Below are 26,689 nucleotides of genomic sequence, written 5' to 3'. Positions count from 1 at the left end.
TCAGGCAGACAGAGAGGCTGTCAGGCAGGTAGGCCGACGGGCAGGAAGACAGGTTGCCAGGCAGACAGACGGGCATGTGAACCTGCAGCTTTACCCTCACTGGAGTTTTAGGGATTAAGGTTTAAGAGCCCAACACATTCCTGCACAGCGAAAGAGAGGAAAGCTATCAGCAGCACCCTTGATTTTTACAATCCCTCTCTTTTATTGGACATTAGACACACAAATGAAGGACTTTTGGAACATGCAATGTCAAGTTTACTTAGTTATGGGACATGGTTTGTATTGTAGCGATTAATACTCAACGCTTTTAAAACAACATTTAATTTCACCTTTTTACTTGGTACCAATTTCACAGATTTTATATTGTTCAAATTGTATTTCATGTGCATTCTAATATGCCCAGTTAAAATATTTGTCCACAATTTAGCAGACAGTTGTGGTCTACAGCATCGTCTAGTGGTCACGAGTAGGTACTGTCTCTGTTCGGAACGTGCTTGCATGGTATCTTATAAGGTCAAAGTTGGATATTATCTTCAGTAACGGACCAATGTAAAAACAAAATAATACTGCAATTGTAATGATGAACTGAGTGTATGGCTGTATGGTCAACACTGGTGAGTATGTCTGTTAATGGTTGGACATGATGTAGATCGAGGTAATCGTAACAACAAAACACAAACTGCCAAAGAATGAACATGTCCTAACTATAGCTGTACACATCTTGACACACCAGTCAAATTGAAAACAGAGATTTAAAAAATTATAATTCAGTACGTACAACCAACTATAGTTTCCACTACAAAACAATACTTCTAAACAGCACCAAGCCTAAAGGGTAAGGAAACACAGCCAGATGGGAACGATCTGTAGGGTAAGTAAATATTATGTAACGAGCTTTCAAGACAGGACAGTAAGAGTCATGTGTTGACAGAGACCAAGGCTTGTATGTGTCTAGATCATAATTACAGTATGTACAATAGTCCTTCAGTAAAGTTCTGTTAGACGTTCAAGATATTGTTAGAGTGTGTGTCGGGGGCGTGTGTGTGCATCTGTGCATGAATGTGTGTGTGTGTGTGACGGGGGTGTTATGTATAGAAAGCAAATCGGTGACATAACGTTTTGAATTCTAAAAGTCATTGAATGCTTAATATTGAAATTTAAACACCACCGAATTTGTTGGTTTTGAATTCAACTCGCATCGCGTTGGGTGTGAACGCAGCGTTAGTGTATGTGCATGTGCATCTGTGTGTGTGTGGGTGTATGTCTGTCAGTCTTTATTGGAGGTTGCTCCACATCACAACCCTTCCTGTCCTCCATCTTAGATGGTGCTCTCTTTCTCAAGGTCCTCCTTCTTCACCGTGTGTGACGGGCCGTTGGTGCCGCCCTCCAGAGCCGCAGCCTTGGCCTGGCTCCTCAAGGCCAACTTCTTCTGTCTTTTGGACAGGCGGTGGTACAGGACACCCCACAGCAAGTAGGACAGTGTGTACAGGCCGTAGAGGAGGCCCAGGAACGTCACTCTGGAAGGAGACAGAACGACAGGTTAGAACGGGTCATCTCCTGCCTCGCTGTGATGTGTAACGTGTTTGGGCTTGGAGTTTAGGTTTAACGCCTTGGGTGTCGGACGTCTAACCGGCATCTGTAAAGCCTTTAGTGACTGATGGGCAGATTTTCTGTATACACAAAGCTTGTGTCTTTGTGAGGTCAAGAGGTCGCTCTGAGGGCCCCTGGAAGGACACATATAGATCTGGGAATGCACTCTGTGCAACCTCTGGAGAGCGAGGAAGAAGATAATGGTCTCCAAACTCAGTTATGACCGCATCACCTGTGCGCCGTTCCCCTGTACATCATTCGTGGAATGTCTACTGTTTAAGGGCATGTTTTGGTGGTTACTATATCTGTACTGTCCAGCTAATGTATATAATTGCCATCTAAGAGACATGTTTCTCACTCATGCCAACCACCTGACGTGGTAACATGATCCGAGCAGCTCGACTAATAAACCAAGTCAACTCTTTTACATTGTGGTGTATTCCTTGGCCCATCTTCTGACAGAAAAATCATCTAACAGTGACAAAGCCATGTTGAAATACTTTCAACAGAGCAGTCTCCTGGAGTTATTTCCTGTTACCTGAATGCATGCGAGTCGTACAGTCGACACGCCCCTTTGCCTCCACACCTCTTGGAGCCCCATTTCAGACACGTCCTGTCAATCAAAGCTCCAAAGTATATAGGAGGAGGGATGCCACCTGTAAACACACACAAAGACGTCAAAGACAATCTACCGCATTTCAAATGGACCAGTTCCAGAATGACGGCGTCCATCGATAGTGCTCACCCAGCGTCCTAACGATCAGTGTTTGCATGCCCAGAGCCAGGGACTTCAGGTCAGGTTGTATGGACCTGAAACACAGAGACAGACACGCTTCAAACCCCTCTACTGTACTCATCGTGACGTGGTCACTCGGAAACGGTAACCCACAGCCCGTCGAACGTCCGGTTGAATTGCCTGTCGTCGAGGCTGAGTTATCGACATCCAGACGGGCTGTACTGCATGGATGGCGGGGAGCGGAGGGTCTAACCTGAGCAGGACGATGTAGCCGGGCGTGGCCCCGCAGGCGGAGACGAAGGCCCCCACCACGGACGCAGCCATGTAGAACTTAAACATGAAGTCACAGTCACTCCTCCTGGGACACTGACCCAAGATGGCCGACATGTTCCCAGCTGGGGCGCTCGTCTCCTTCACGCACGTGCAGTTGTGAAACACCTGGGGGCGGAGGACGGGGGACATGTAGATCGGAGTGTGTGTGGGTGAGTGTGTGTGTGTGTGTGTCCAATTCACTGATAGGCGTTCAAGCCCATCATTAAAGATCAACAAGAAAATTATATTTAATAATAATGTTGGGGTAGATTTGTGGGACTTGTGATTTATAGCTTGATGTGTGACCTAGGTAATTAAAGTTTCTCTAAGAGAGGGAAATGTGACCAGCAGAGATTCAGCCCTGCAGGGGTCAGCCGGCCAGGGATATCTCCATGGAGACAGACTGATGTATGTACACATAAAACAGGTACCAGTGGATTGAATAAGTCGACAGACTATGGTGCTCTTTTCTCCATCTCACTACACGTTCATCTATCTGTCTAGCTGTGTATGTGGCCTGGAGTGAGTGTGTGTATGTTTGGTGGTGCACATCTCACCATCTCTCTGGAGTGTGTGTATGTGTATGTTTGGTGGTGCACATCTCACCATCTCTCTGGAGTGTGTGTATGTTTGGTGGTGCACATCTCACCATCTCTCTGCCCTTTCCTGTAGAGGTCGTGCACCCGGCCAGGCACGGTGACGCGTACGTCATGCCGTTGTAGGCACACACAGGGTCCCAGCGCCTCAGAGAGCAGGAGCAGCCCACGTTACACTGAGACAACAGGCTCTCCTGCTCATACGACACTGCTGACAACCTGGGAGAACACACACAAACACACACGCACACACACACAGAGAGGGCCATAAGGTTAATTGTGTTATGTTTTTGTAATTTACCTTAGGCTCGATGCTGTAATGGATAACTATGAACTGTAACAGATAACTATGAAGGATAATAACAACAACCGCTGCCGGTACGTAACCTTTAGCAGCCTCATAGGCAGGTCTGTGAACCCACCCCTGGTAGGAGACGGTCAGGCCGGCCACCTGGCTGTTGTCACAATACAGGAAGTACTGCAGCAGGAGCATGCAGAAGGACAGTAAGGAGGCGCTGATGGACACCCTGGCCGCTCCCAGAATGCTCAGCTTGAAGCACTTCATCAGCAGACCTCCTGTGATGATCCCCAACGCCACCGCGGGCAGGTTCATCGCCCCTGGGAGGTCACACACACATAATACATGAAATAGTAGCTCATCGTGGTTCACCATGCCCCTTGACTAACACCAGGGTACAATGAGCCTGCTTTACCTATCATGAAGATAGCCTTGGAGGGAGACTGGCCGTACACCTGCTCCATGAACTTGGGTTTGAAGGTGATCATGCCGATGAAGCCGTTGACCTGGACGAGGGAGGTGCAGATGATCAGCAGGAAGACCGTACTGAAGAACAGCCTCCGCAGGGATGGGATGAAATCTGGAGACAAGGGAGGCAACATTGTTTACTAAACACGTAGAGAAAGAGAAGGGAAAAGAGTGGGATAACTGTGAAAGACACTGTGTGTGTGTGAGAGAGAGATAGTGTGATAGAGACTGTGTGTGTGTGTCTGTGTGAGAGAGGAAGGGAGAAAGAGAGAGAGAGAGCAGGAGAAAGAGAGAGAGAGAGAGCAGGAGAGAGAGAGAGAGCGAGAGAGCAGGAGAGAGAGAGAGAGAGAGAGAGAGAGAGAGAGAGAGAGAGAGAGAGAGAGAGAGAGAGAGAGAGAGAGAGAGAGAGAGAGAGAGAGAGAGAGAGAGAGAGAGAGAGAGAGAGAGAGAGAGAGAGAGAGAGAGAGAGAGAGAGAGAGAGAGAGAGAGAGAGAGAGAGAGAGAGAGAGAGAGAGAGAGAGAGAGAGAGAGAGAGAGAGAGAGAGAGAGAGAGAGAGAGAGAGAGAGAGAGAGACATAAAGAGAGAGACAGAGAGAGACAGAGAGACATCGCCCAGGTGTGGCATTAACAGGGGTTAACACATCTGGAACTCCGGCTTGATACATGTAATACAATATTGCATTTCTATTTGCTACTGTGGTCTGTGAAAAGTATCATACATATGGTTAATACATATTTACCTAGTGAAGCTGGTTACTCTTAATCCTAACCAAGGTTGTAAAGACCAACCTATTTACTTACTAAATTCACATGCCTTTAGACTAAGCCTGGTGTGTTGAGAAACAGTAAATGGCCAATCACTGCTTGAACATGGTAAAGTTGGTTTCAGGGTCAAGTGTCCTGCACACTTTCTTCCAGATCACAAGGCTGTAATGTCCATGAATGATTGAAAGAAAACCTACACATAAATCTGGTGTCCCCATGACAAATCTGTTGCCCTTGTAAAAACTCTGCTGCCCCAGATCCAGACAAGCACTTTGGCCTCTTACTGATCTACCCTTACACACAGACAAGGTTAAAGGGTTTGGAATGCACCAGGTGGAGGGTTGGAGCTGACACGCACCTCGGGCCATCTCGGCCATGGTGACAGGTTTGTCCTGTGCTGGGTCACTGCTGTCCTCAGGGAGGAAGCCCCCCTGCTCTCCCTCTGAGGCCCCTGGGTCCTGGCTCTGGCTCTGGCCCTGGCCTTGGCTCTGGCCCCGGCCCTGCTTAGGGAGGGACTTGGGAAGGAACCAGAAGGGAATTCCAGCCAGGAGCATGATCACTCCAGTCAACAGGAAGCCAAGCCACCAGGCCCCAACCCAGCGAGAGTCCTTGTGGTTGATCGAGATTGTGTCTGGGTGGAGGGGAGATGAGAGAGAGAGGAAAGGAAAGGAGATGTTGTTGATCAATCACTGATGTTAGGCAAACCACTAGTGTAGGTCAACAAAAGATTGTTAATAAAATATCATAAATACTGCTAATATTATATATAATAAGGTATTACATAATATTATATCATGGACCAATTTATTGAACCTAATGGTAGATGAATAACAGGCTCTAACGACAATAGCATAACAGGTAGTTCCAGTATTGCTACATGACCCTTGGCATCAATTTCCTAAGAGGATCTGTGGTGACCCAACCGCAAACAGGCCACGATCACAAACAAACACAGTTGCTGTCAATCACCCCATGTAGCAACATCGGCAATGCCAATAAAGTACGATATAAAAGGACTAATGAAAAATCAAGTGCCAATTAAATGTAATTTGGGATAGAGGAAACAGCCTATGTCAGACTTTCTAACATGGCAAACAACCAACCAAACATCCAGGACATCAGGAGTGTGTTACCTAGATCCACTGTTCCAACATCCACGTAGACCTTAGCCAGGAAGGAGCCCAGCATGAACCCAAACATGGGGCCCAGGATCCCCACAGTCTGTATACACGCTGAAGCAGGAAGAGGGAGAGAGAGACGAGGAAGAGAAAAAAAGAACTGATTGCATCGACTGTTAAATGGAGACACTGTCTTGGTTGACTTTGTTAATAAAGAGTTCAAGCTATAGTAGCCTTTAATCGTAGAACACGTGAGAGATTGTTGCTACGGTAACCTCCCCAGGTAGAAGATGAAAGGTGTTGCCGCTGTCGTGGCAACGTACCCAGGTAGAAGGCGGTGTTCTCCTCTCTGGAAAAGTCATCCAGGTAGGAGACGCCCAGGGGCATGATGGGGGTTTCTCCGATGCCCCTGAGCATGTTCCCCAGGAAGACGTAGATCCACAGGTAGGAGCCCGCCTCCTTCTCACACGCCGCCTGGTTCTCCGCAGAGGGGGCGGCCTCCGACACTCTCAGGCTGTGGTTGGACATGCAGGGCAGGATGGTCTCTGTAGAGTTCTCCTCGGAAAAGTGCTTGATGCTCGTCTCATACTTGTACCTGAGGGAACGGAGACCACAGGCCAGTTGTGTGAAGGAGACGTTGTTTCACTGCTGTTGCGTAACTCTTTTTGGTGTTTGTGCGTATCCATGTGTTTTCCTTTGCTGCTGAACACGGTGAACTGTGACAGTCGCTGACTCACTGTCCCTGGAAGAAGTGTGGCAGGGCGGTGCAGAAGGACCCAGCCGCCATGATGAGACAGCCAGCGCCGATCAACCGCGGCCGATGCATCTTGGCTCCAAAGTAGCTCACAAACGCTATCACCAGCAGGTTGCCTGACCAAACAGAAAGACACACACACATTTAGTCATTTTAGCAGACGCTCTTATCCAGAGCGACTTACACTAAGTACAGTGACATTCCCCCCGAGACAAGTAGGGTTGAAGTGCCTTGCCCAAGGACACAACATCATTTGACATGAACCGGAAACCTTCTGATTAATAACCCGATTCCCTAACCGCTCAGCCATCTGACCCCCACACACCCCCCCCACACACACGCAAACAAGAAAGAGTTCAGAAATACTATAAAGATAGTGGGAAAACAGGTCACAAAGATTACAATGAGATAGTCTACTTTAGTGTTTTGGTGTTTTGATTTTTTTTCGCAAAGTAAGCTCATCTGCATCGTTAAGTTTGAGTGGGGGGGATTCAGCTCGGAGTCAGAGGACAGAGGACAGTCAGAGGACAGAGGACAGTCAGAGGACAGTCAGAGGACAGAGGACAGTCAGAGGACAGAGGACAGTCAGAGGACAGTCAGAGGACAGAGGACAGTCAGAGGACAGAGGACAGTCAGAGGACAGTCAGAGGACAGAGGACAGTCAGAGGACAGAGGACAGTCAGAGGACAGTCAGAGGACAGAGGACAGTCAGAGGACATACCCATCTCAAAGCTGCCGTCGATGACTCCGATGAGGGAGCTGGGGATGTCGAAGCGCCTCTCGATCTGAGTGATGGAGCTCTTCATGTAGCTGCCCCCAAAGGCTTTGGCAAAGTACACGAAGGAGAGGGAGGCCAGGAAGAGCTAGGGAAACACACCACCTGACAGTTGGTACTGGAGCGAACCAGGTTAACATGGCTGGGGCTCGGATATTTGGTGCTGGTCTAAATGCTTTGTGACAGAAAGGGAATGTGAGGAATAACGCCATGTTCCCACCGGCGTTATGTTGGTGTTTGTCATTGAACAACGTAGAATGACACAGCACACTATGTAACTATTTGTCTTGCCCCCTTGTGAGCTTCCAGCAACCTTTCCCTCAATGCTCTCCCCTTCTCCCCTCAGATTGAGATCAAAGTTGGTTTGCTCTTTTTTTCTATTGGTAGATTGCAGTTTTTGTGTAAGTAAGCATGTAGTAAAGAGAGTTAAAGATTAAAGACCTGGGGTGACGGGCTATCCCACGTCTGTGTTTGCACAATACCTTTATAGGGTGTGTAACACCCACCACAAACCCCTGCCAATCACTTTTATATATGCTGCAGAGCAGCCCTGTTTAAATCCAACCTGCTATTTAAATGAAAACATCTGGTTTACCTTAACATTGTTAAGTAAATCAATAATCTATGACAGATCATTTAACACTAATTAATCGATCAGTTCACTTCACAAATACCATTGCATTTAAATCAGTGTTTTAACTTGTATATAGCTTCCACACCATCCAACCACTAAAACCATTGAATCATGTTTTGAATACAATGACAGGTACTTCTGGTAATATTATTTATGCAATTCAAGACACTTTCCACTGAGTAAGGCATGAAGAAAGGACTTTACAAAGAGCACCCACCTAGGTTACATTCCTCTATTTTGAAGCACCTGTGAAGGATGAAGGATGTAAAAACTGACCTTGAATTGAGAGCAACAAGCTTCACGTGGTTGCTTGGTTTCCACACTCATCGTGACGACGGGCAGACAGGCAGGAGCTGAGAGCAGACAGACAGGCAGGAGCTGAGAGCAGACAGACAGGCAGGAGCTGAGAGCAGACAGACCGGCAGGAGCTGAGAGCAGACAGACAGGCAGGAGCTGAGAGCAGACAGACAGGCAGGAGCTGAGAGCAGACAGACAGGCAGGAGCTGAGAGCAGACAGACCGGCAGGAGCTGAGAGCAGACAGACAGGCAGGAGCTGAGAGCAGACAGACAGGCAGGAGCTGAGAGCAGACAGACAGGCAGGAGCTGAGAGCAGACAGACAGGCAGGAGCTGAGAGAACAGCCTCCGCAGGGACGGGATGACAGAGAAGTTTCAATTCTAAATCCAAGCTAGACTTTATGTTACACATTTTCCTTCTGAACCTGCCACTGCTGTGTAATAACATTTACTAGTGATCCCAAACAAAAAACATTATCTTCTGAGCAACAAGATATAATATTTCTCTCTCTTTCGAGATAGCATCAAATAAGTGCTGAATATCAAACTACTGCATTCACAAGAAACAATGCATCAACAATCAATGAAAGGATATTGATTTAGGAAAAGAGAAGGGAAAAAACAATTATTACCTGAATAGCAGATGAGGTTCCTGTGCTGAGATGAGGAATGACTGGATGAGTGGTGGAGAGGCAGAGTTCTTGTTGATGGGACTTTGGTCGAGGTCTTATCTCAGAGACATTATAACATCAGTCCTAATCAGTAACTAAGCTTGCATGTGTGCTTGTTGATCATGTCAACAAAACGTCCCCTAAAAAATGTGAGTGCCCATAACAAGAGCTGAGTACTTTCAAGGGATCCTGGTGGGGGCACAGATTTCACTCCAGAGGGTCCACTCTTAGAGTCCAACTGCACCTGAATGAGAGATCCAGGTATTGCAAGTCATGTGTGTCTATAGCTTGCTCGAAACGGAGGCAATTCTTTTCTCACAGGATCCAATTCAGTAAATTTAGCTGCAGATCTTACAGCACGAAGTCTACCAGTCCATTTGTCAATACTTTCACAGGACTTCAAACTATTCACACCTTCTCATTGATTGATTGGTCAATGGATTACTGGCTGTCAGATTGATTATGTGCCATTTTTAGATTAGTGCTTCTTTCCTGTGGCCTATTAATCACTGCTTGCTCTAAGACATCAGACCATGACCAAGACAGTTACCTGTATGATGGAACAGGCTGTTTGGAAACATCAGAAAAGTTGCATAGACAAGTTTGTAATTAATGTTGTTAAAGGCGATCTTTCTTCAAGAAAGTAGCAAAGAGTTTATTTGAAAAAATGTTTAATCAATTTAATGTAAATCAACATTATATCAATTGTATACATGTATATTAAAGCAGTAGACCATAAAAATACCATTTGTGTGCATTGTTGCTAGAACTTCAAGAAAGAGTGTGCAGTATGTGTGTGTACTTTTATAGGACAGTCCAGGGTGTCCCATCAGGTCTGACAACACTGTCAAACCAAATAATCAATAAACCAGACACATGCCAGGCAAAAAAAGAGTTAAATCATGCTATTTGAAAACCTTAAAAAATTATCTTTTCCACAATAAAGATTTAATGTTTCATTTCCATGAAAATGTGTTCACATTTTTATCAGATCAAATTTAATTCATACAATTACAAAAAGTAAGACAGGTGATCTTGTTCAGTGCTCCTATTGTGTCTATCTATGTTAATCAACGCTATAAATGGTGCTGTTGGGATTGAAACAGCTGCTACTTCTTGTTCTAGGTTCCTTACAACAGCCTCTGGGTTGAGGAGCAGTCAGCAGCTTTACCTCAGCACAGGGCAACCCTTGCAGTGACAACTGGTGATATGCTGATACCGGTACTGTCTGGGTCCCTCAGCGCACGCCAGGCTCACATTCTTCCACTCGTAGTTCTGCTCTCTGCAACACTGGCACTGTTCCACCTGGATCAGCCCTCCAACCAACACCCAGCTGGGGAGGAGAGGCACGTGAGCATTCAGACAGCTGAATCAACTGTGCTCACATGAAAACGATGGCGCATGTTATTGGTGATTTACAACGCGGTCTTACCTGGTCTTAGTGTCACACTGACCCTCACAGATTGGCAGTCTGAGGGTGGCACTGCACTCGTTCAATGTGATGTTTGCGAAAGATAGCCTGGGGGCACATGTCTGGTTACCTGGGTTAGAGAGAGACACAAACAAATAGTCAAATTGGATTTATGGATTTAACTACCAAATATTTACATGACCACTCCAAAACTTTAACCGTTTTCTTACCAGTCAGCATGTGTCAACAGTGGATAGTTTATTGATGTAGCTACTGTTTAACTTTGAGATGTAGACAGTGCACTGTTTTACCTCAACCACTAGATGGCAGCACTAAACTATCTGAAGGAGACTTACACGTGTAGCAGCAATGTCGATCATCCCATACTCTCCTCTCCTGAAAACAGATAAAAACAAGGTGTTCACATGGTCTGGTGAAGGGTTTAGTAACCCCACAGCTGAAGTGCGTACAGTTTGTACAGTACTGAATTTAATGTCTCGTGATCAAAGAGAGGGTTGTGTACCTGGGGGCAGTTCTGTTTGGGACAAACCCTGGTGTTTGTCTGAACGCCATTCCTGGTACAACTATAGGACACACAGGGCTGAGCAGGGTCTGTCCACGTGTCTCCAACCTAACCGCACACAACACAGACACGCACAACAACAGACAACTAATCAGCAACCTGTCACGTATTAGTAAATAATATTAAATGATATACATTGGAATGTTGCTTACCCTGTACTCCATTCCATCGTGCGAACATATCTTCTCAACTGCAAGTGAAAGATCAATGAGTGAGTTCTGTCAATGAACCTTCCAAATAACATCTAGCAAAACATTCTCGACATCTACACGTGCAAAAACACTTCTTGGTTCTCAGCGTCAGATTTGAGATTGTAGAAAGGAGGTGTGTGGGGTGTCCGTACCGCAGACTTGTTCGTTGCAGCAGCCAGGCAGCAGCTGTGAGCTGCCGCTGCAGAGGGGGGCGGGAGGGAGAGGGAGGAGGACACACTCCTCGCTTTTAGTCTGGTTGTTACACGTGCACATGTGACAGTTGGACTTCCAACTCTCTCCAACCTGGGACACACAGACACAGAGCTTCAACATCCACACGCACACACACTTAAAATGCCAATTATGCATTAACAGTGATAATGCATCACTAATATGTGTGCGTGTGATATATGTGATAATGTATCAACTCTCACCTGCTTGGGCTCTCCAAGAGGTCCCTTACAGGCTGAAAGACAAGATGAAGGGGGGACATTGAATAGTAACATGACCAATAAAAAAATATACAGTATATAGAGAGATTAACAGAATAAATTGTATTGCTAATATTTATTTGTCTTAATCAAATATTTATATAAATCTGTCATATCTCAAGGTAAAATATTTGTATTGACAGACGCAATCAGTGGGCAAACCGGCCTGATGTACAGTACTGCACACCAGGTATAAAGGGGTTTTCGACCCCGCTCCTGTACTCACGGCTGCATGGAGGAGACACACAGGTGCTCCTGTGTTGCTCCGATCTGAGGAGACCGACGGGGCAGAAGCAGCCACTTTTCATCCCCTCCAGGACCTCGCCTGAGACAAGCTCACTGGAGCAGGGAAAACAGGCCCGTCAGAAAGACACAGCACAGATGCAGAAGGCCACACGTTAATGGACGATCCCCCAGAATGAGCAACTTCCACTGATTAAGAAGCAAGGCTCTCTCACTCACCCTCCACGACAGAAGCTGTCTAGCTGGCTTCGACACTCACTGTAGATCAGCCCCGCTGAACAGTTCACATCTGAAACAAATAACCAACCCTTAATATGTTCCAGAATATTTTATAGAGACGTTATAAAAGTTAATCTACAATTATATTCTGATCATCCACTATCATGTCAACGACATTTATGATGTTTAATGTCAGGGTAAAATGTTTGCTCGTTTTCTTACTGCAGGTGCCGTTGGTGAGGCTTCTCCAGTCCACACACACGTCCACCTTCTTGCACTCATCTGCAGCATGCTCCAGAGAGGAGCAGGCCATGTTCCCGATCTGACACGAGTCATACCTACAGTTCCTCTCAGAAAGACTGAGGTTCAGCCGCTGTCTGCACTCTGCAAACACCCTACGACACGCGACAGACATCCACAGACATTACGTTTAGTCATTTTTACATTTACATTTAGACACGAGGGTCAAACACATGAAGCAAATACTGTCTCATACTCGGGGCGGCCTTGATTCACGTTAGCTGAAGGGTTAGGGTCAGGGCCATGATATCAATGGACCAGTCCCAAATGTGTGAAATGAATTGCATCCTAAATTATTTGAAGTAAATTTACGGGTGCTGGAAGAGGTCACAGAGCGGACTGCCAGGGCACGGAGGGGTTGTGGTGGTTGGGATGGTCGTGGTGGTCGTGTTTGGCCTGGATGTAGGTGGGGTGGTTGGCGGCAGGTGACAGGGGACGTCCCTGGGTGCGGAGCGGCAGTCAGGCTTCAGAGGGTCACCGATCACCCAGTCATAGGCCGTCTTCTCACAGCAGGAGTCCTCCTCCACCTGGCCTCCTCTACGCACGCAGGAGCCCCCACCACACACACCTGGAGGACACAGACACAGGAGGCTGGATGTAGACACGAGCTGAGCTCACACACAATCGTCTCACTCACAGCGACTGAACAGAGACACGCATGGGCTGCCTCGACACCCCACCTACCGCATTGTCCCTGGGTGTTGTTCTCAAAGTGCTCCATAGCAAGGGTGACCGTCAGAGTGTTCAATGGAGAGAGAGAAATCTGGGAGCGGATCTCTCTGATGTAGATGGAAACAATGTACCCTGTTGTCTGAAACCGTATGCCCTGGTCCTCATAGGGTGGCTTGACAACCACTTGGTTCAGGGTAGACTGTGAGAGAGAAGGAGAGAGACAGATAGAGAGGGAGAGAGAGAAATGGGGGTGAGCGTGAGGGGATGTGTGTGATGGATGTTACCACCTGTGTTTGGAAAACAGCCGTATCTAGGAAGCAACTGAATTGTACCTCAACTCTCTCCTCGTCTGGTGCAATGTTCAAGGTGGCGGTTGTGTTGCCGTATGTCACGATGATGCCTTTGGCACACGAGCCCATCAGGCCCTCAATGCAGAAGTAGTTGTCAACAACAACGGTGAGGTGGTGCCGTGGCAACCTCTCTTCTACCAAGATGTAGGTGCAGTTGTCCAGGAAGTCATAGGTCACGCCCTGGAAGGAGATGTAGTGGGGGTCGCCGTATACATCACAGAGACCTGGCGGAAGAAAAGGGAGACATTATGATGTAACTGAACAAATAAAGAGAAATGAATGAGAGAAATGAACGAGAGAACTAGAAGGACACTCACAGTTACACTCCCAGAATTCACAGCATTCATGTTTGACCTTGACTGCTTGTCCTCTGGGGCAACTAGGTTCAGTAGTTTGGGGACAGCGGATTGGCGTCACCTCAATCTTCCCGTTCTTACAGATCTTTGTGGAGCATTCCTCCTTCCACTCCTGACCATTCAACCAGCTCTGGTTCCTGAATTGGTCCACACAGCCTGGAGCCACAAGGATATACAAGCATTGATAAATAAACCATGTGTCCGTGACTATGGCAGCCTACATCATATTGTTGAGAAGTGGAGACGTCTGAAACACTAGCTATGTAACTAGCTATGTATGTGAAATTATAATTTACCTCCAGGGGTTGTGGTTTCTATTGTGGTTGCTGTTGTTGTCACCCAGTCGGGTGTAGAAGGTGTATTGGGGGTTGTTGGTTCAGTCGTGTAGATCGTAACCTCCGTTGCAGCAGTTGTGGTTGATACTGTTGTATGGTTTGTAGTGGTGGAGGTTGAGAAGGCTGTAGGCGATGAAATTTGTGAATGTGTTACTATGGTTGCTGTGGGTGAGTTTGTTGTTGTAGGTCCAGTTATTATTGTGAAGTTTGTTGTAGATACAGTTGTGGATTGTGTTGAGGTAGTAGGTTCTGTTGTAGTAAACTCTGTAGTTATAGGTGTCGTGGAAAGGACAGTTGTAGTTTTGGTTGATGTTAAAATTGTTGAAGCTTCTGTTTTTGTGGTTGTAAGTTCAGGTGTTGTAGATTCAGTTGTTGTGTGGATCGTTGTAGGTTCAGTTGTTGTAGCTTCAGTTGTTGTAGTTGTAGATTCAGTTGTGGTTGTAGGTTCAGTTGCTGTGGACGTAAGTTCAGGTGTTGCAGATGTAGATTCAGTTGTTGTAAAAATTGTTGTAGGTTCAGTTGTGGTTGTAGCTTCAGTTGTTGTAGATTCAGTTGTTGTGGTTGTAGGTTCAGTTGTGGTTGTAGGTTCAGGTGTTGCAGATGTAGATTCAGTTGTTGTAAAGATAGTTGTAGGTTCAGTTGTGGTTGTAGCTTCAGTTGTTGTAGTTGTAGATTCAGTTATGATGGATGTGGATTCAGTTGTTGTTGTAGGTTCAGTTGTCGTGGTTGTAGGTTCAGTTGTTGAGGTTGTAGGTTCAGTTGTTGTGGTTGTAGCCTTGGTTGTGGTTGTAGGTTCAGTCATGGTTGTCGGTCCAGTTTTTGTGGTTGTAGGTTCAGTTGTGGTTGTAGGTTCAGTTGTGGTTGTAGCCTTGGTTGTGGTTGTAGATTCAGTTGTTGTAGTTGTAGGTTCAATTATGGTTGTAGGTTCAGTTGTTGTGGTTGTAGGTTCAGTTGTGGTTGTAGCCTTGGTTGTGGTTGTAGGTTCAGTTGTTGTGGTTGTAGGTGCAGTTGTGGTTGTAGGTTCAGTTGTTGTGGTTGTAGGTTCAGTTATGGTTGTAGGTTCAGTTGTTGTGGTTGTAGGTTCAGTTGTAGTTGCTGCCTTGGTTGTGGTTGTAGGTTCAGTTGTTGTGGATGTAGGTTCAGTCATGGTTGTCGGTTCAGTTTTTGTGGTTGTAGGTTCAGTTGTGGTTGTAGGTTCAGTTGTGGTTGTAGCCTTGGTTGTGGTTGTAGGTTCAGTTGTTGTAGGTTCAGTTATGGTTGTAGGTTCAGTTGTTGTGGTTGTAGGTTCAGTTGTGGTTGTAGCCTTGGTTGTGGTTGTAGGTTCAGTTGTTGTGGTTGTAGGTGCAGTTGTGGTTGTAGGTTCAGTTGTTGTGGTTGTAGGTTCAGTTATGGTTGTAGGTTCAGTTGTTGTGGTTGTAGGTTCAGTTGTAGTTGTAGCCTTGGTTGTGGTTGTAGGTTCAGTTGTTGTGGATGTAGGTTCAGTTGTTGTGGTTGTAGCCTTGGTTGTGGTTGTAGATTCAGTTGTTGTGGTTGTAGGTTCAGGTGTTGTGGTTGTAGATTCAGTTGTTGAGCTTGTAGGTTCAGTTGTTGTGGTTGTAGGTTCAGATGTTGTGGTTGTAGGTTCAGTTGTTGTGGTTGTAGGTTTAGTTGTTGTAGGTTTAGTTGTTGTGGTTGTAGATTCAGTTGTTGTGGTAGTAGATTCAATCGTTGTGGTTGTAGGTTTAGTTGTTGTGGTTGTAGGTTCAGTTGTTGTGGTTTTAGATTCAGTTAATGTGGTTGTAGGTTCAGTTCTTGTGGTTGTAGGTTCAGTTGTTGTGGTTGTATGTTCAGTTGTTGTGGTTGTAGGTTCAGTTGTTGTGGTGGTAGATTCAGTTGTTGAGGTTGTAGGTTCAGTTATTGTGGTTGTAGCCTTGGTTGTGGTTGTAGATTCAGTTGTTGTGGTTGTAGGTTTAGTTGTTGTGGTTGTAGATTCAGTTGTTGTGGTTGTAGGTTCAGTTGTTGTGGTTGTAGGTTCAGTTGTTGTGGTTGTAGGTTTAGTTGTTGTGCTTGTAGGTTCAGTTTTTGTGGTTGTAGGTTCAGTTGTTGTGGTTGTAGGTTCAGTTGTTGTGGTTGTAGATTTAATTGTTGTAGTAGGAATAGTTGTGGGGGTGATAGTTGTTGTTGATGCCGGACCTAGACACAGTGGTTAGACATTTAGTACTGCTGCACTTGACCAATTTCTACAAATAAAAATGCATTATCAATTGTTTGCACTCACCACAGTAAACTGTTCCCCCCTCACACTTGCTAAAAACACAAGGGCAGATTGTAGTAATCCAGCATCACTTAATTACAATTAATTACAATGCAAGTTAGATAAATGAATTTTTTGTCACTATCAATGACGATACAATGTCCCACATCACTGAGACAGACTGCACACAGCAATGACTTACCAGTTCCCCACCTCTGCATCAGGAGGAAGCACAGTGTCATTGAAATAACAACTGCAGTTCCTCAAAGTGGAACACTCCCCGGTGTTCTCATCATAGTATGGCATCTCCTCAGGACATCTCGGGTAGCAACCTGTGGTACAAAGGGAAGAGCCCTTTATGTCATTAGGTATCCTGGTTAAACTATGAAAAGAATGAATCCCTTTACTTTTGCAATAAAATTGAGAAATCAATGATCCGATATGAATGGATTTGGGACATTGTGTACAGGATTTGTCACCGGTCCATTTGTGTTTAATGAGAACTCAAGAATCTTTAATTTCTCTAAAGAGTGGGTTCTCTTACCTTCCAGCTTGCCAGTAAAACGATTGTTCTTGCCACATGTCTTGACCTGCCCACATGGCTCGTAGTGCCAGCTACACTGACCCTGCTCATTGTAGTAGTCACAGTACACAGCTGTGAGGGGAACAAGGCAAGAGAACTGTATATTAACTATATTAAGTATTTATTGCATAAAGAGAATGTCAAGCCAACGGCTCTCAAACACATATACGGTACAAATGAAGGTTTGAATCCCAGTCCCAGCTGTTTTTGTATTTTTAATTTATGATTGTTTGCGCTGCAATACTTACGACACAAGTCAGGCGTTCTCCAGCGGACGCAGACGTTGTGGGAGTTGCAGGCCTCGGCATAGGCTGCCACTGCCGTGCAGAAGCCCAGGAACTTCCCCTCAAACTCACAGGAGCAGGACTCCTGCACACAGGCCTCGTAGTAGGGCTCTGGGTCCACCTGGGGAGCGCAGCAACACACCAGCGGGTTAGAACCCGGCCCAGACATTGGTCAGTTAGTGAATGTACCTATCTATTCATGTATACTGGATGCCAGATCTATACTATATCTACACTCCAATCAAATTGTAATCACTTTACTTTAGTCACTAGTCACTTGTGTTGCCATGTGAGGCTGTTTTAGTTGTGAGGTTTTGAGGTTGAATGTTACGTTGTGTTTCATTGGTAGTGTTTCTATGTGTTGTTGCACCTTCATGTGGCACTCCTTGAAGGTGTTTCTGATGATCATGCAGCGTCTCTCCGCCCACGCCGAACAGTAGGAGTGGCGCTCGCACGGGAACACCTCCTTGGTCACGTCTGAACACGGGGGATTGGCTGTTTTCCAGCTGTTGCCAAACGTGACGGCGCTGGACACCACTAATCTTCCCAAAGATGAAGATCGCAAGACAACAGAGCATGGTCGGTCAGCAAGCTGACAGAATTTGGATGGCAGCAGCTGATACTGATAACACAGTGCAGATGATACTGATAACACTGCAGCTGATACTGATAACACACTGCAGCTGATATTGATAACACTTTGCAGCTGATACTGATAACACACTGCAGCTGATATTGATAACACTTTGCAGCTGATACTGATAACACACTGCAGCTGATATTGATAACACTTTGCAGCTGATACTGATAACACACTGCAGCTGATACTGATAACACACTGCAGCTGATATTGATAACACTTTGCAGCTGATACTGATAACACACTGCAGCTGATACTGATAACACAGTAGCAGCTGATACGGATAACACAGTGGCAGCTGATACTGATAACAAACTGCAGCTGATTCTGATAACACACTGCAGCGGATAGTGATAACACACTGCAGCTGATACTTATAACACACTGCAGCTGATACTGAAAATACGCTGCTGATACTGATAACACACTGCAGCTGATACTGATAACAAACTGCAGCTGATACTGATAACACACTGCAGCTGATACTGATAACACGCTGCAGCTGATACTGATAACACACTGCAGCTGATACTGATAACACTCTGCAGCTGATACTGATAACACACTGCAGCTTATACTGATAACACACTGCAGCTGATACTGATAACACACTGCAGCTGATACTGATAACACACTGCAGCTGATACTGATAACACGCTGCAGAGCTGTTTACCTGATGAGCCAGACATCTGGAGGTCGTTCCTCTCATTGGAGTCAAAGTTTCCACACAGGCCACACACACGAGTCTACATGCCAAGAGGAAAGCAAGCATGAGAAAACACGGTCAGTCTTCTTTTAATGTATTATTGATTGGTGTTGATGTGACTTTGTTCGTAGCATCGAATATGCTGTTTGAATGTACAGCATGTGATGCATAAGCCTTGCCCACTCTTTCTATGTATGTTACATGAAGATGTAGCCTGCAGTACATATTCGAGCAACTTCTGAATTAGTTAGGGGCAATTTCACATGGAGAATCTTCTGGACTTCCCATTCTACAGCCCCTTCTATAGCTGTACATCCAGGGACACTTTCACATGGATCATGATGAGTAAATAAAATGGAGCTTCAACAGCAGTCCAGAGGCCTCACCCTCCAGCGGTCCTCCAGGAGGACGGTGAGCCGGGTGTGTTTGTCCCAGATCAGGGTGAGGCCGCGGCTGGGGACCGAGACCATGATGTACAGGCCCACCGTGTGGCTCGAGTACACAGGCTCCGCCTCCAAGGACCAGCCTCCCTGCAGGCGCCTTGTCACACGCATGTCACTCAAGGTAAGGGTTACCACGCCCTTTCAGAATAAAAGTCATGGACAAGTTAGGTGTCGGTGAAGACTCAGGTTGGATGAATAAATACAAATGAATGAGCTGTACCTGCAGGTCCAGCACTATGGCCCTAGAGCAAGTGAGAGCCTCATCACAGCAGGGGACGCTCTCCACTCGAACAGAAAACGAACCGTGGCCGCTCCCGCAGTCATCCTGAGAAACACACACACACACACACATGCACTGTACTTTATCTCATGTTGTCTGTGAATAAATGTTCAGTAAATCACAGCTTGGCAGTTAATTATTACTGAATCCTGCAAATGTTGTTATCTGAGATTTCATGGTGCAGCTCAGTGAAGTGATAATGCTTACACATCCTGCGCAGACCTTTTTCCCAGGCCCAAACCCATTTCTTTGCACTGTTGCCAACTCTCACTGACAAATCTCCTTTGGCAAACAGTATCGTATTTTGAGGTATTCTATTCTTTTTTATTCTATTCTCACCTCCACCAGGGTGTACTGGCAGTTGCCGTCAAAGCGATACCACCGGGAGTCGAATGTCTGGTAGTGTCCGTTCCCATACACCTGGCACTGTCTAATACAGGGCTTCTCAACACAGGTCCACTGGCCGTGACTACACAAGCTGGGAGAGGAGCAGAAACAGAAGGTTTTAATATCAACATCACGTCACCAGAAATAAAATACGTTTTTTTGTTGTAGTATAGAAGTAGAGGAGCAGGTAGGGAAGTGTGTCTGAGGAAGAAAGTTGGTCTTTGACACGAACCATGTTCTGCAGTCGCTGTTAACACTCTGTCCAGTTCTGAACACAGCACCGCCGTGCACACAGGTGCAGTTGTCCAGATTGACACACACACCTGTGTGGTCCTCGTACTGGCCCTCTGGGCAGTAACAACCACTCTCACAGCTCACGCTGGAGCTCTGGAGGAACAGGACACAGTTATGTGCTGTCGGGAAATATACAGTAATGTGGACAGATGGAAGGCATTAAAATCCACGGATGTTACTGTTCTCTGAGCTGACCCACCACTGGTTTGCTGAGACTGGCGCAGGTCTTCTGAGCTGTGTTGACTGAATAATGGGAACAGTGCACGCAAACTTTCCCACCACGGCAACCTGAGATGAACAAAACAGGATTTTTTCTCAGATTTCTAAGCCAGGATTAAGCCAGGACAATGTGTGTGTAGTATACAGTACAACCCAAAAACCTACGTAGAAAACAATCGGACGGATTAACGTAAACAAACAAAAGTGACTTACCGCAATCCTCAGAGCAGCTTAATTCTCCATTCTCACACTTGCTGCGAAACGATTAAGAAAAAGTACAAATAAAAAAATGAGAAGAATAAAAAAGAATAAACAACATCATAAAATACTATATATAGTACAATAAGAAACACTAAATAATGAAGTTGCTCTCCACAGCACAGTCACTCACCATTGCCGACCATCAATGACAACAGGACCTGTGGGGATGGAGCTGTCCTGGTGGCTGCAGGGGCACTGTGCCTTGGGGCTGCAGGTGAGGCCCTTGTTCAGGTGGGTGCCCTCCAGGCAGCCACATCCCTCCACAGGTGCATCCTCCACCCCACACCTGGGGTCGGGCCCGGACAGGGAGAGACAGGTGTGGTTGCACGCCTGCATGTTGTAATCAAACTTCAGGTTGTTCTCACAGGATATTTGGGCTGAAAACACACACATGGAAAACAAATACAGTAACGTAGTGAGAACAAATACGCCCCTTTGCTGAAACTCAGAAACAAAAATGTGTATGTAATGGTCAGAGGTGTGTGTTAAGAGGTACAGTATTCATTACTGGCTGTTGTACTCACTGCAGTTGGTAGCTGTTCTCCAGTCACCTACGGCAACACCGAGGTAGGCGCAGGCCTTGGCATAGTTGGCCAGAGAGACACACAGGCACTGCCGTAGACCGCTCTTACAGTTACACGTTCTGAGGATGCAATCCTGCAAACAGTTGCAGACAGTTGACAATCCATTGTAATCTCACAACCTAAATTCAAAGTGTACACAAGGCACTCACTGGTGGAAGAGGATATAAGCATGGAAGAGTTTATAAAGAGACAACAGTTTGGCCAATGTTCTGAGTAAAGATCTGTTTCTGAGCGCTCATTTCTACAAGGTGAACACTTACTAAAACACAGAGGTGTTGTTATAAAGCTAGGGAAGGTTATTTAGTTAGGGGTTTTGGATATCCTTCTTACCTTAAAGTAAGAGTCAGTTGGAATATGCTCATGACACTTTGAAAATATTCCATTGGGGTCTGTCAAGATTGGGCACATTTCTTCTGAAAATCTTTCTGAAAAAAAGACACATTACACAACAATTAAAAACACATTAAACTAGCTTAATTTCCATGGAAAGCACTACGAATGTTCATGTATATATATATATATCACTTTTAAATTAAACTGTAATTTCATGTGCTCTTGGGGGTCCTCTGGTGGCCACGGGGGCCCTAAGCAGCCGCTTAGTTCGCTTATGCCTTGGGGCAGCTCTGGTACAACATCACCATGTCAACCGAGTGAGCAAGCACTGTACTTCGTATTCACCTCAAACTCATCAGTCAATCAAACTGCTCTGTATTACTTTCCGGTAACGTGAAGAAAGCGGAGCCGTACCGTTGTCAGCGTTGATGCAGACTTTGGGTATGTCAGGAGAGCAGGCCCCCACACTCCAGGACAGGGCGAAGGGCTCCGCAGAGTTCTCCACTATACCACTACTGGCAGTGAAGTCATCAGTGGTGTCGGAGTTGTAGTTTCCACAGAGTCCTGTTAAGAAGAGACAGAGATCGTTCATATGAATCAGCATCTCAATTATGTGTATGGCTAGACATAGGCTACAGTATATACAACATCTCAGAAACCATAAACAATGTCAAAACTTCTAGGGATTGAAGGAAATACCGTGGGTTTTTCCAGTGTGTGATGCTGGTGCGGTGATATACAGTTGGACTTCAGGGCTCACTTGGACTTGAACCTTCAAGCCAAAGGTGGTCTCGACCTGAACGTACATGGATGACTGCCAGAACACCAGAGCATTCTCTGTGGCATCACATCAAGGTTTACAGTCAATTAACTTTTAGTTCATAATCACATGGACATTTCACATACGATTATTTAAAATTATTTAATGTTTGGACATTGAATATAAGTAGATCTATGTACTGTACTCCTAAAAGTTACTGTACAGCTAAAGGTTTTATCTCTTACCAGACTGGTGAAGCTCTAGAATATCCATGTTCTCAAATTGCACACTTTGGTGAGAAAATGTGTAGGTATCCTGTATGAGAAATGTACATTTTCAATTACATTACTGTATGTTCCCAAATAGCTATTATTGAAGAGAAGGGAGTTACTGTTGCAGTGTTTGTCAAGTAGACATCTACACCGTACCTTGTACACCTGAAGAATGACATTTTTCAGAGATGTTGTCTCAGAGTACTGGATGGATATGGTCCAGTTGATGCCCTGTATATGAAGAAAGGGTCATGTTAAAAGTGTTAAATGGCATGACCATAAATTGCCTCAGGACAAAACCTTTATTTACCTGTGAAGCGACATAAGTGCACATGCCAGGAACTGAATAGTCTTTTCCATCAAATGTGGTCACAAATCGCCCTTCAATGATACATCTTGGTGGGCAAATATTTTTGGAGCACTGCCACTTGCCGTTTTTACACAAACTGTGGACAAAAACCAGAATCTCTACCTTAAGATATGGGTTATTTGACAATAATTCATTTTTTTCACTATGTTCGGTATCGCAATTGTTTGAGCATTTGCCCAGGAATAGACTACAGATGTGGAAACACTTTAGTTAACAACCGAAGACGTTCTGATGTGCCCTGTCTCACCATGTTTGGCATTTGGTGCTGCGTGTTTGTCCAGGCGAGTAAGTCCGCCCTGCATGAACGCACGGGCAGTCTGACACCATCACACAGCTGTGGCTCCCCACTCGATCATTCAGGACCTTACCTGAAACACATCAAGAACATGCACATAGAGCGACAGCACTGAAATAACCTGAGGGCTTCAGGGCTGTGTTTGTCCTCTGTGTGTACCACTGACTGCTACCGATAAGGCCAAACAGGATACCTACCATCCTGACAGACACAAGTGCTGATGAGGTCCTGCCCGCTGGTCACAGGGGAGGGGCTGGAGCAAGAGGGGTTATATGCGTTACCTTTCTCCTGGTAGACCAGCTCCCCTGGACAAACATCAGCTGCACTCACACAAACAAACAAACAAACAAACAAACAGATTAGCAAATAAACGTTTATCACAACTTCCACTAAAAGAGTTACTTCAAAGATGTGGTTGTTGTCAATAGGCCTAACCTGTTTATTGTGTTTCTTACAATACTTACGATTGCATTTTGTCACAGTTCTCCACATGAACCAAATAATGCTGGTCCTTGCACATTTTTGGAGTAGTTCGTTGTAGAAAGAGCATTTCACTGCATTATTTCCTTCAAAGCCATAAATATTCTGGTAACAGAGCGCCAAGTATAGTTTGGAGGACATTTGGGTCAGGACACATTCCATAGCCATGGACAGAAAATCTCTGCATACCTTGACATCACAGAAAAAACAGAGTATCTAAGAATAGAAACAGATTGCTTGCAACTATACATCACAACGTACAACAGACGTACATACTACAGTATATAATAATTTATCAAATGGTGCATCAATACAACAGACTGTAAATTTACCCATTCAAACAAGACTCTTTCTGCTTACCATGTTAAGTGTGCTGAGGGAGTCTTTGGTCTGGCATTTCTCCCCAGAAAGGACACTAGCTGCTATCAGCCTTTCTCTATTGTCTGAGGTCACACAGAAAGATCACATTATTTACCAGAGAAGTACTGTGAACAACACCTGCAATAAACAAGACTACATGCACAGAATGGCAACGACTGGGTAAAAAATCACATTGAGGCAGTGAAAACATGAAGAAACAACTAAATCATTTTGTTATTGTTGACTCACCTACAACATCCCTAGCACCACAGAGCCCACCCATCTCACTGGTTAGCGCCATCTGAAGATTGACCTTTAAGAAAAAGAAGAGAACATTCATTAAACACCAACCACACCTTATTTATATTATACGTATTCTGAAACTGCAGTCTGCTGCTTACAATTCCTTTATTAATATTTTAATTTTAATTTTATTTTTTTATATATTTTTGGGCCTTTATTAACCTTTACTTAACCCCCCCTCCCTGCCTGCTTTTAACATCTTGATGAACACTCATAACATAAGTAAGGTCTACGAGGGGTTGTGACAGCCATGGCTCACCCAGAGTGAGTCTATGCCACCGGTGGTGCTGTGCCAGGTGACCGACACGGGCAGCACTGTGCTCCTCAGCCGGGTGTAGATCCCGTACTGGAAGATGTGCTGGTAGGTGTGGTCGTAGGGGAGCGAGACACTGAGGAGGAGAATCACGTTACAAGTGAGATCCAGACCAATGACTTTCACGTTGAGATTTCCACCAAGACTGAGTGCCAGAAAGGTTAGTTACTATTCAACTCCTGGCCATTAAAATTGTGTGCATAATTTTTGAATAATGGTTAACATAAATTGAGGATGTAGCTGGACCACTTGAAGTGGAGAAAACATTAAAAACAGGGTGGAGAATCCATTACATTCTATCATCCATCTACAGACTTCAACACATGGGAAAACCTACAGACACAACTGAAAAACTGAAATAAAATGCAAAAACCTTTTCTGTTCCACGAAGACAGTCCCGTTCTGGAGAACGGTTCTGATCTTGTTGACAAAAATCTCCACTCGGGTCAGCAGGCCGTGGTCATCCCGCTGAACGGTGATGTCAAAGTCAACCCGGTTGTAGGTGAAGCGTGTGAGAGTGAAAGGGCAGGTGGACCGCACGTAGAACAATGTGCTGTTGTACGTCCTGACGACCCCACTGCCGAAGGTCTTACAGGTATCTGTCCACATAGACCACAGGACATCAGGACAATGCAAGGTGATAAACTAGCGTAGGATTCTCACACATGCAGGTCACCTACTTACTTTGATCTGGTTCTGTGATTAAAATAGAGACAACTGAACCCAGAACTAAAAAAAGAAAAAGTAAAAATTATTTTGGGGCAAATAAACATTGACATTCACATCGGTCTCCTTCCTGCTAAAATGAATATTAAATTAATGAACATAATGTAGAAAGCTGATGCAAAGACTGTGCACTACTTGGTTTATTGACTATATTGCCCACCTACAGGAGAGACCCCTCAACACTAAAATGTGTTTCTGTGTGACAGAGCACCATCACCCCTTACCTGAGAACAGAATCAATGAGACCACCAGCTGTCGTCTGAGAAGAGACATGATGCTTGGAAGTCACCAGTACAGTAGGTGTAGCTCTATCCAGTCTTCTGTGTGTGTTTCTGACCAGTCAGCTCCTCTCCTCCAGTCCAGGGTGAGTGAGAAACTGCCCTGACTCTTATATATACTGTGCAGTAGACCTGTAGACCCCCACCTGCACTTAACCCTCACACAGAAGAACAAGGAAGCAAACTCAAATTTAACGATTAAACTTTTACACATCACAGGAGATTGGGATACAAGGGCAGTGGAGCAAACAATACAGTGAAATGCTTGGGGGAAAAATCTGTGGTTGTAATACAATGAATACATTTCTTCATAGAGGTTATCTTCTCAACCTCTGAAAAATGAAACTCCTCTCCTCACCCGATGTAGTGTTCACATTAGAGTGAATGGATTAATTTCAAAACGGTTTCCTTATAGATGGACAAAGAAGACTACGAGTTAGGAGGAAGGGAATTCAGGGGTTTAGAGTATGGGCTTTGAAACAGTACACGGCCTCGTGAGATGGATCACAATGTGATCAAATTTCAGCTATTTAGTGCAAATGCATTGAGGAACCGAGCAATTGTCAGATGCACATGTAACAGGTGTGAACCTGTAAAACTCACTCCTCAGGTATGTAACAGGCCACCCGCGTCAACGAATAGCTAGCTTTTCTTTGGTGTATTTGGTAGTGGTCGCGCTTGGCAAGTCAGAGGTCGTGCGTTCAAGCCCAGAGAGTGGCGAACGACACCTTGTTGTGACGAAGCGTGGCTACGTCTGTTACATACCGTCACACACAGAACAACACAGGGTCAGACTGGGCACTGAAATTCTTAGGACAAGACAACGCAAAACAACCTGGCATAACATAACATATAAGTATACAGAACATAGATTACATCTATGAGAAGCTTAAATATAGTAAACCTAATATACAAATAATATACAATATTCAATACAGTATACTAAACCTCTAAATACACATAATACACATAATAACCTATACTGACTTTATAAACCTATACTAACCTAAGACAAGTGAAGTACAATAGTGCAATATTGACGATAGTGCAACTAGTAGATGAAAGTGACAGTGTGTAATGTAAAGTGACTAGTGAGAAGTGAATCAGTGTCCATATCAATGT

General features: G+C 45.2%; 2 protein-coding genes across 2 annotated transcripts; both read right to left on the bottom strand.

Moving 5' to 3' along the window:
• Nucleotides 1–733: 733 nt before the first annotated feature.
• Nucleotides 734–9,093, bottom strand: LOC134037843 (solute carrier organic anion transporter family member 1C1-like). The gene is made up of 14 exons (XM_062483391.1): nt 8,974–9,093; nt 8,323–8,674; nt 7,359–7,500; nt 6,621–6,753; nt 6,207–6,478; nt 5,899–5,997; nt 5,124–5,396; nt 3,948–4,112; nt 3,657–3,852; nt 3,288–3,453; nt 2,580–2,764; nt 2,336–2,400; nt 2,129–2,246; nt 734–1,517 (listed from the first exon to the last, which is right to left on the bottom strand). Exons 2-14 carry the CDS (start codon nt 8,371–8,373, stop codon nt 1,319–1,321), a joined length of 2,064 nt encoding a protein of 687 aa, XP_062339375.1. The 5' UTR covers nt 8,374–8,674; nt 8,974–9,093; the 3' UTR covers nt 734–1,318.
• Nucleotides 9,094–9,666: 573 nt separating this feature from the next.
• Nucleotides 9,667–25,645, bottom strand: LOC134038045 (mucin-19-like). Its single transcript, XM_062483640.1, has 46 exons — nt 25,514–25,645; nt 25,248–25,292; nt 24,937–25,162; nt 24,510–24,639; nt 24,197–24,260; nt 23,948–24,030; nt 23,572–23,776; nt 23,305–23,427; nt 23,060–23,180; nt 22,753–22,888; nt 22,599–22,673; nt 22,416–22,485; nt 22,110–22,247; nt 21,825–21,974; nt 21,408–21,502; nt 21,018–21,150; nt 20,624–20,870; nt 20,446–20,486; nt 20,213–20,301; nt 19,952–20,106; nt 19,672–19,810; nt 19,273–19,377; nt 18,996–19,190; nt 18,577–18,649; nt 17,634–17,800; nt 17,228–17,384; nt 16,941–17,051; nt 16,599–16,728; nt 16,431–16,449; nt 14,702–15,031; nt 14,635–14,662; nt 14,125–14,175; nt 13,790–13,984; nt 13,455–13,696; nt 13,135–13,321; nt 12,763–13,018; nt 12,373–12,545; nt 12,151–12,220; nt 11,915–12,027; nt 11,632–11,663; nt 11,350–11,500; nt 11,159–11,196; nt 10,947–11,054; nt 10,780–10,819; nt 10,445–10,553; nt 9,667–10,345 (listed from the first exon to the last, which is right to left on the bottom strand). The coding sequence occupies exons 1-46, from the start codon at nt 25,560–25,562 to the stop codon at nt 10,180–10,182; spliced, it is 5,760 nt and encodes a 1,919-aa protein (XP_062339624.1). The 5' UTR covers nt 25,563–25,645; the 3' UTR covers nt 9,667–10,179.
• Between the last annotated feature and the right edge of the window lie 1,044 nt (nt 25,646–26,689).

Source organism: Osmerus eperlanus, chromosome 17 (assembly GCF_963692335.1).
Source record: "Osmerus eperlanus chromosome 17, fOsmEpe2.1, whole genome shotgun sequence".
Classification (NCBI taxonomy): domain Eukaryota; kingdom Metazoa; phylum Chordata; class Actinopteri; order Osmeriformes; family Osmeridae; genus Osmerus; species Osmerus eperlanus.
The sequence above is the reverse complement of the archived record's forward strand: the minus strand, read 5'-3'. Positions and strand labels throughout refer to the sequence as shown.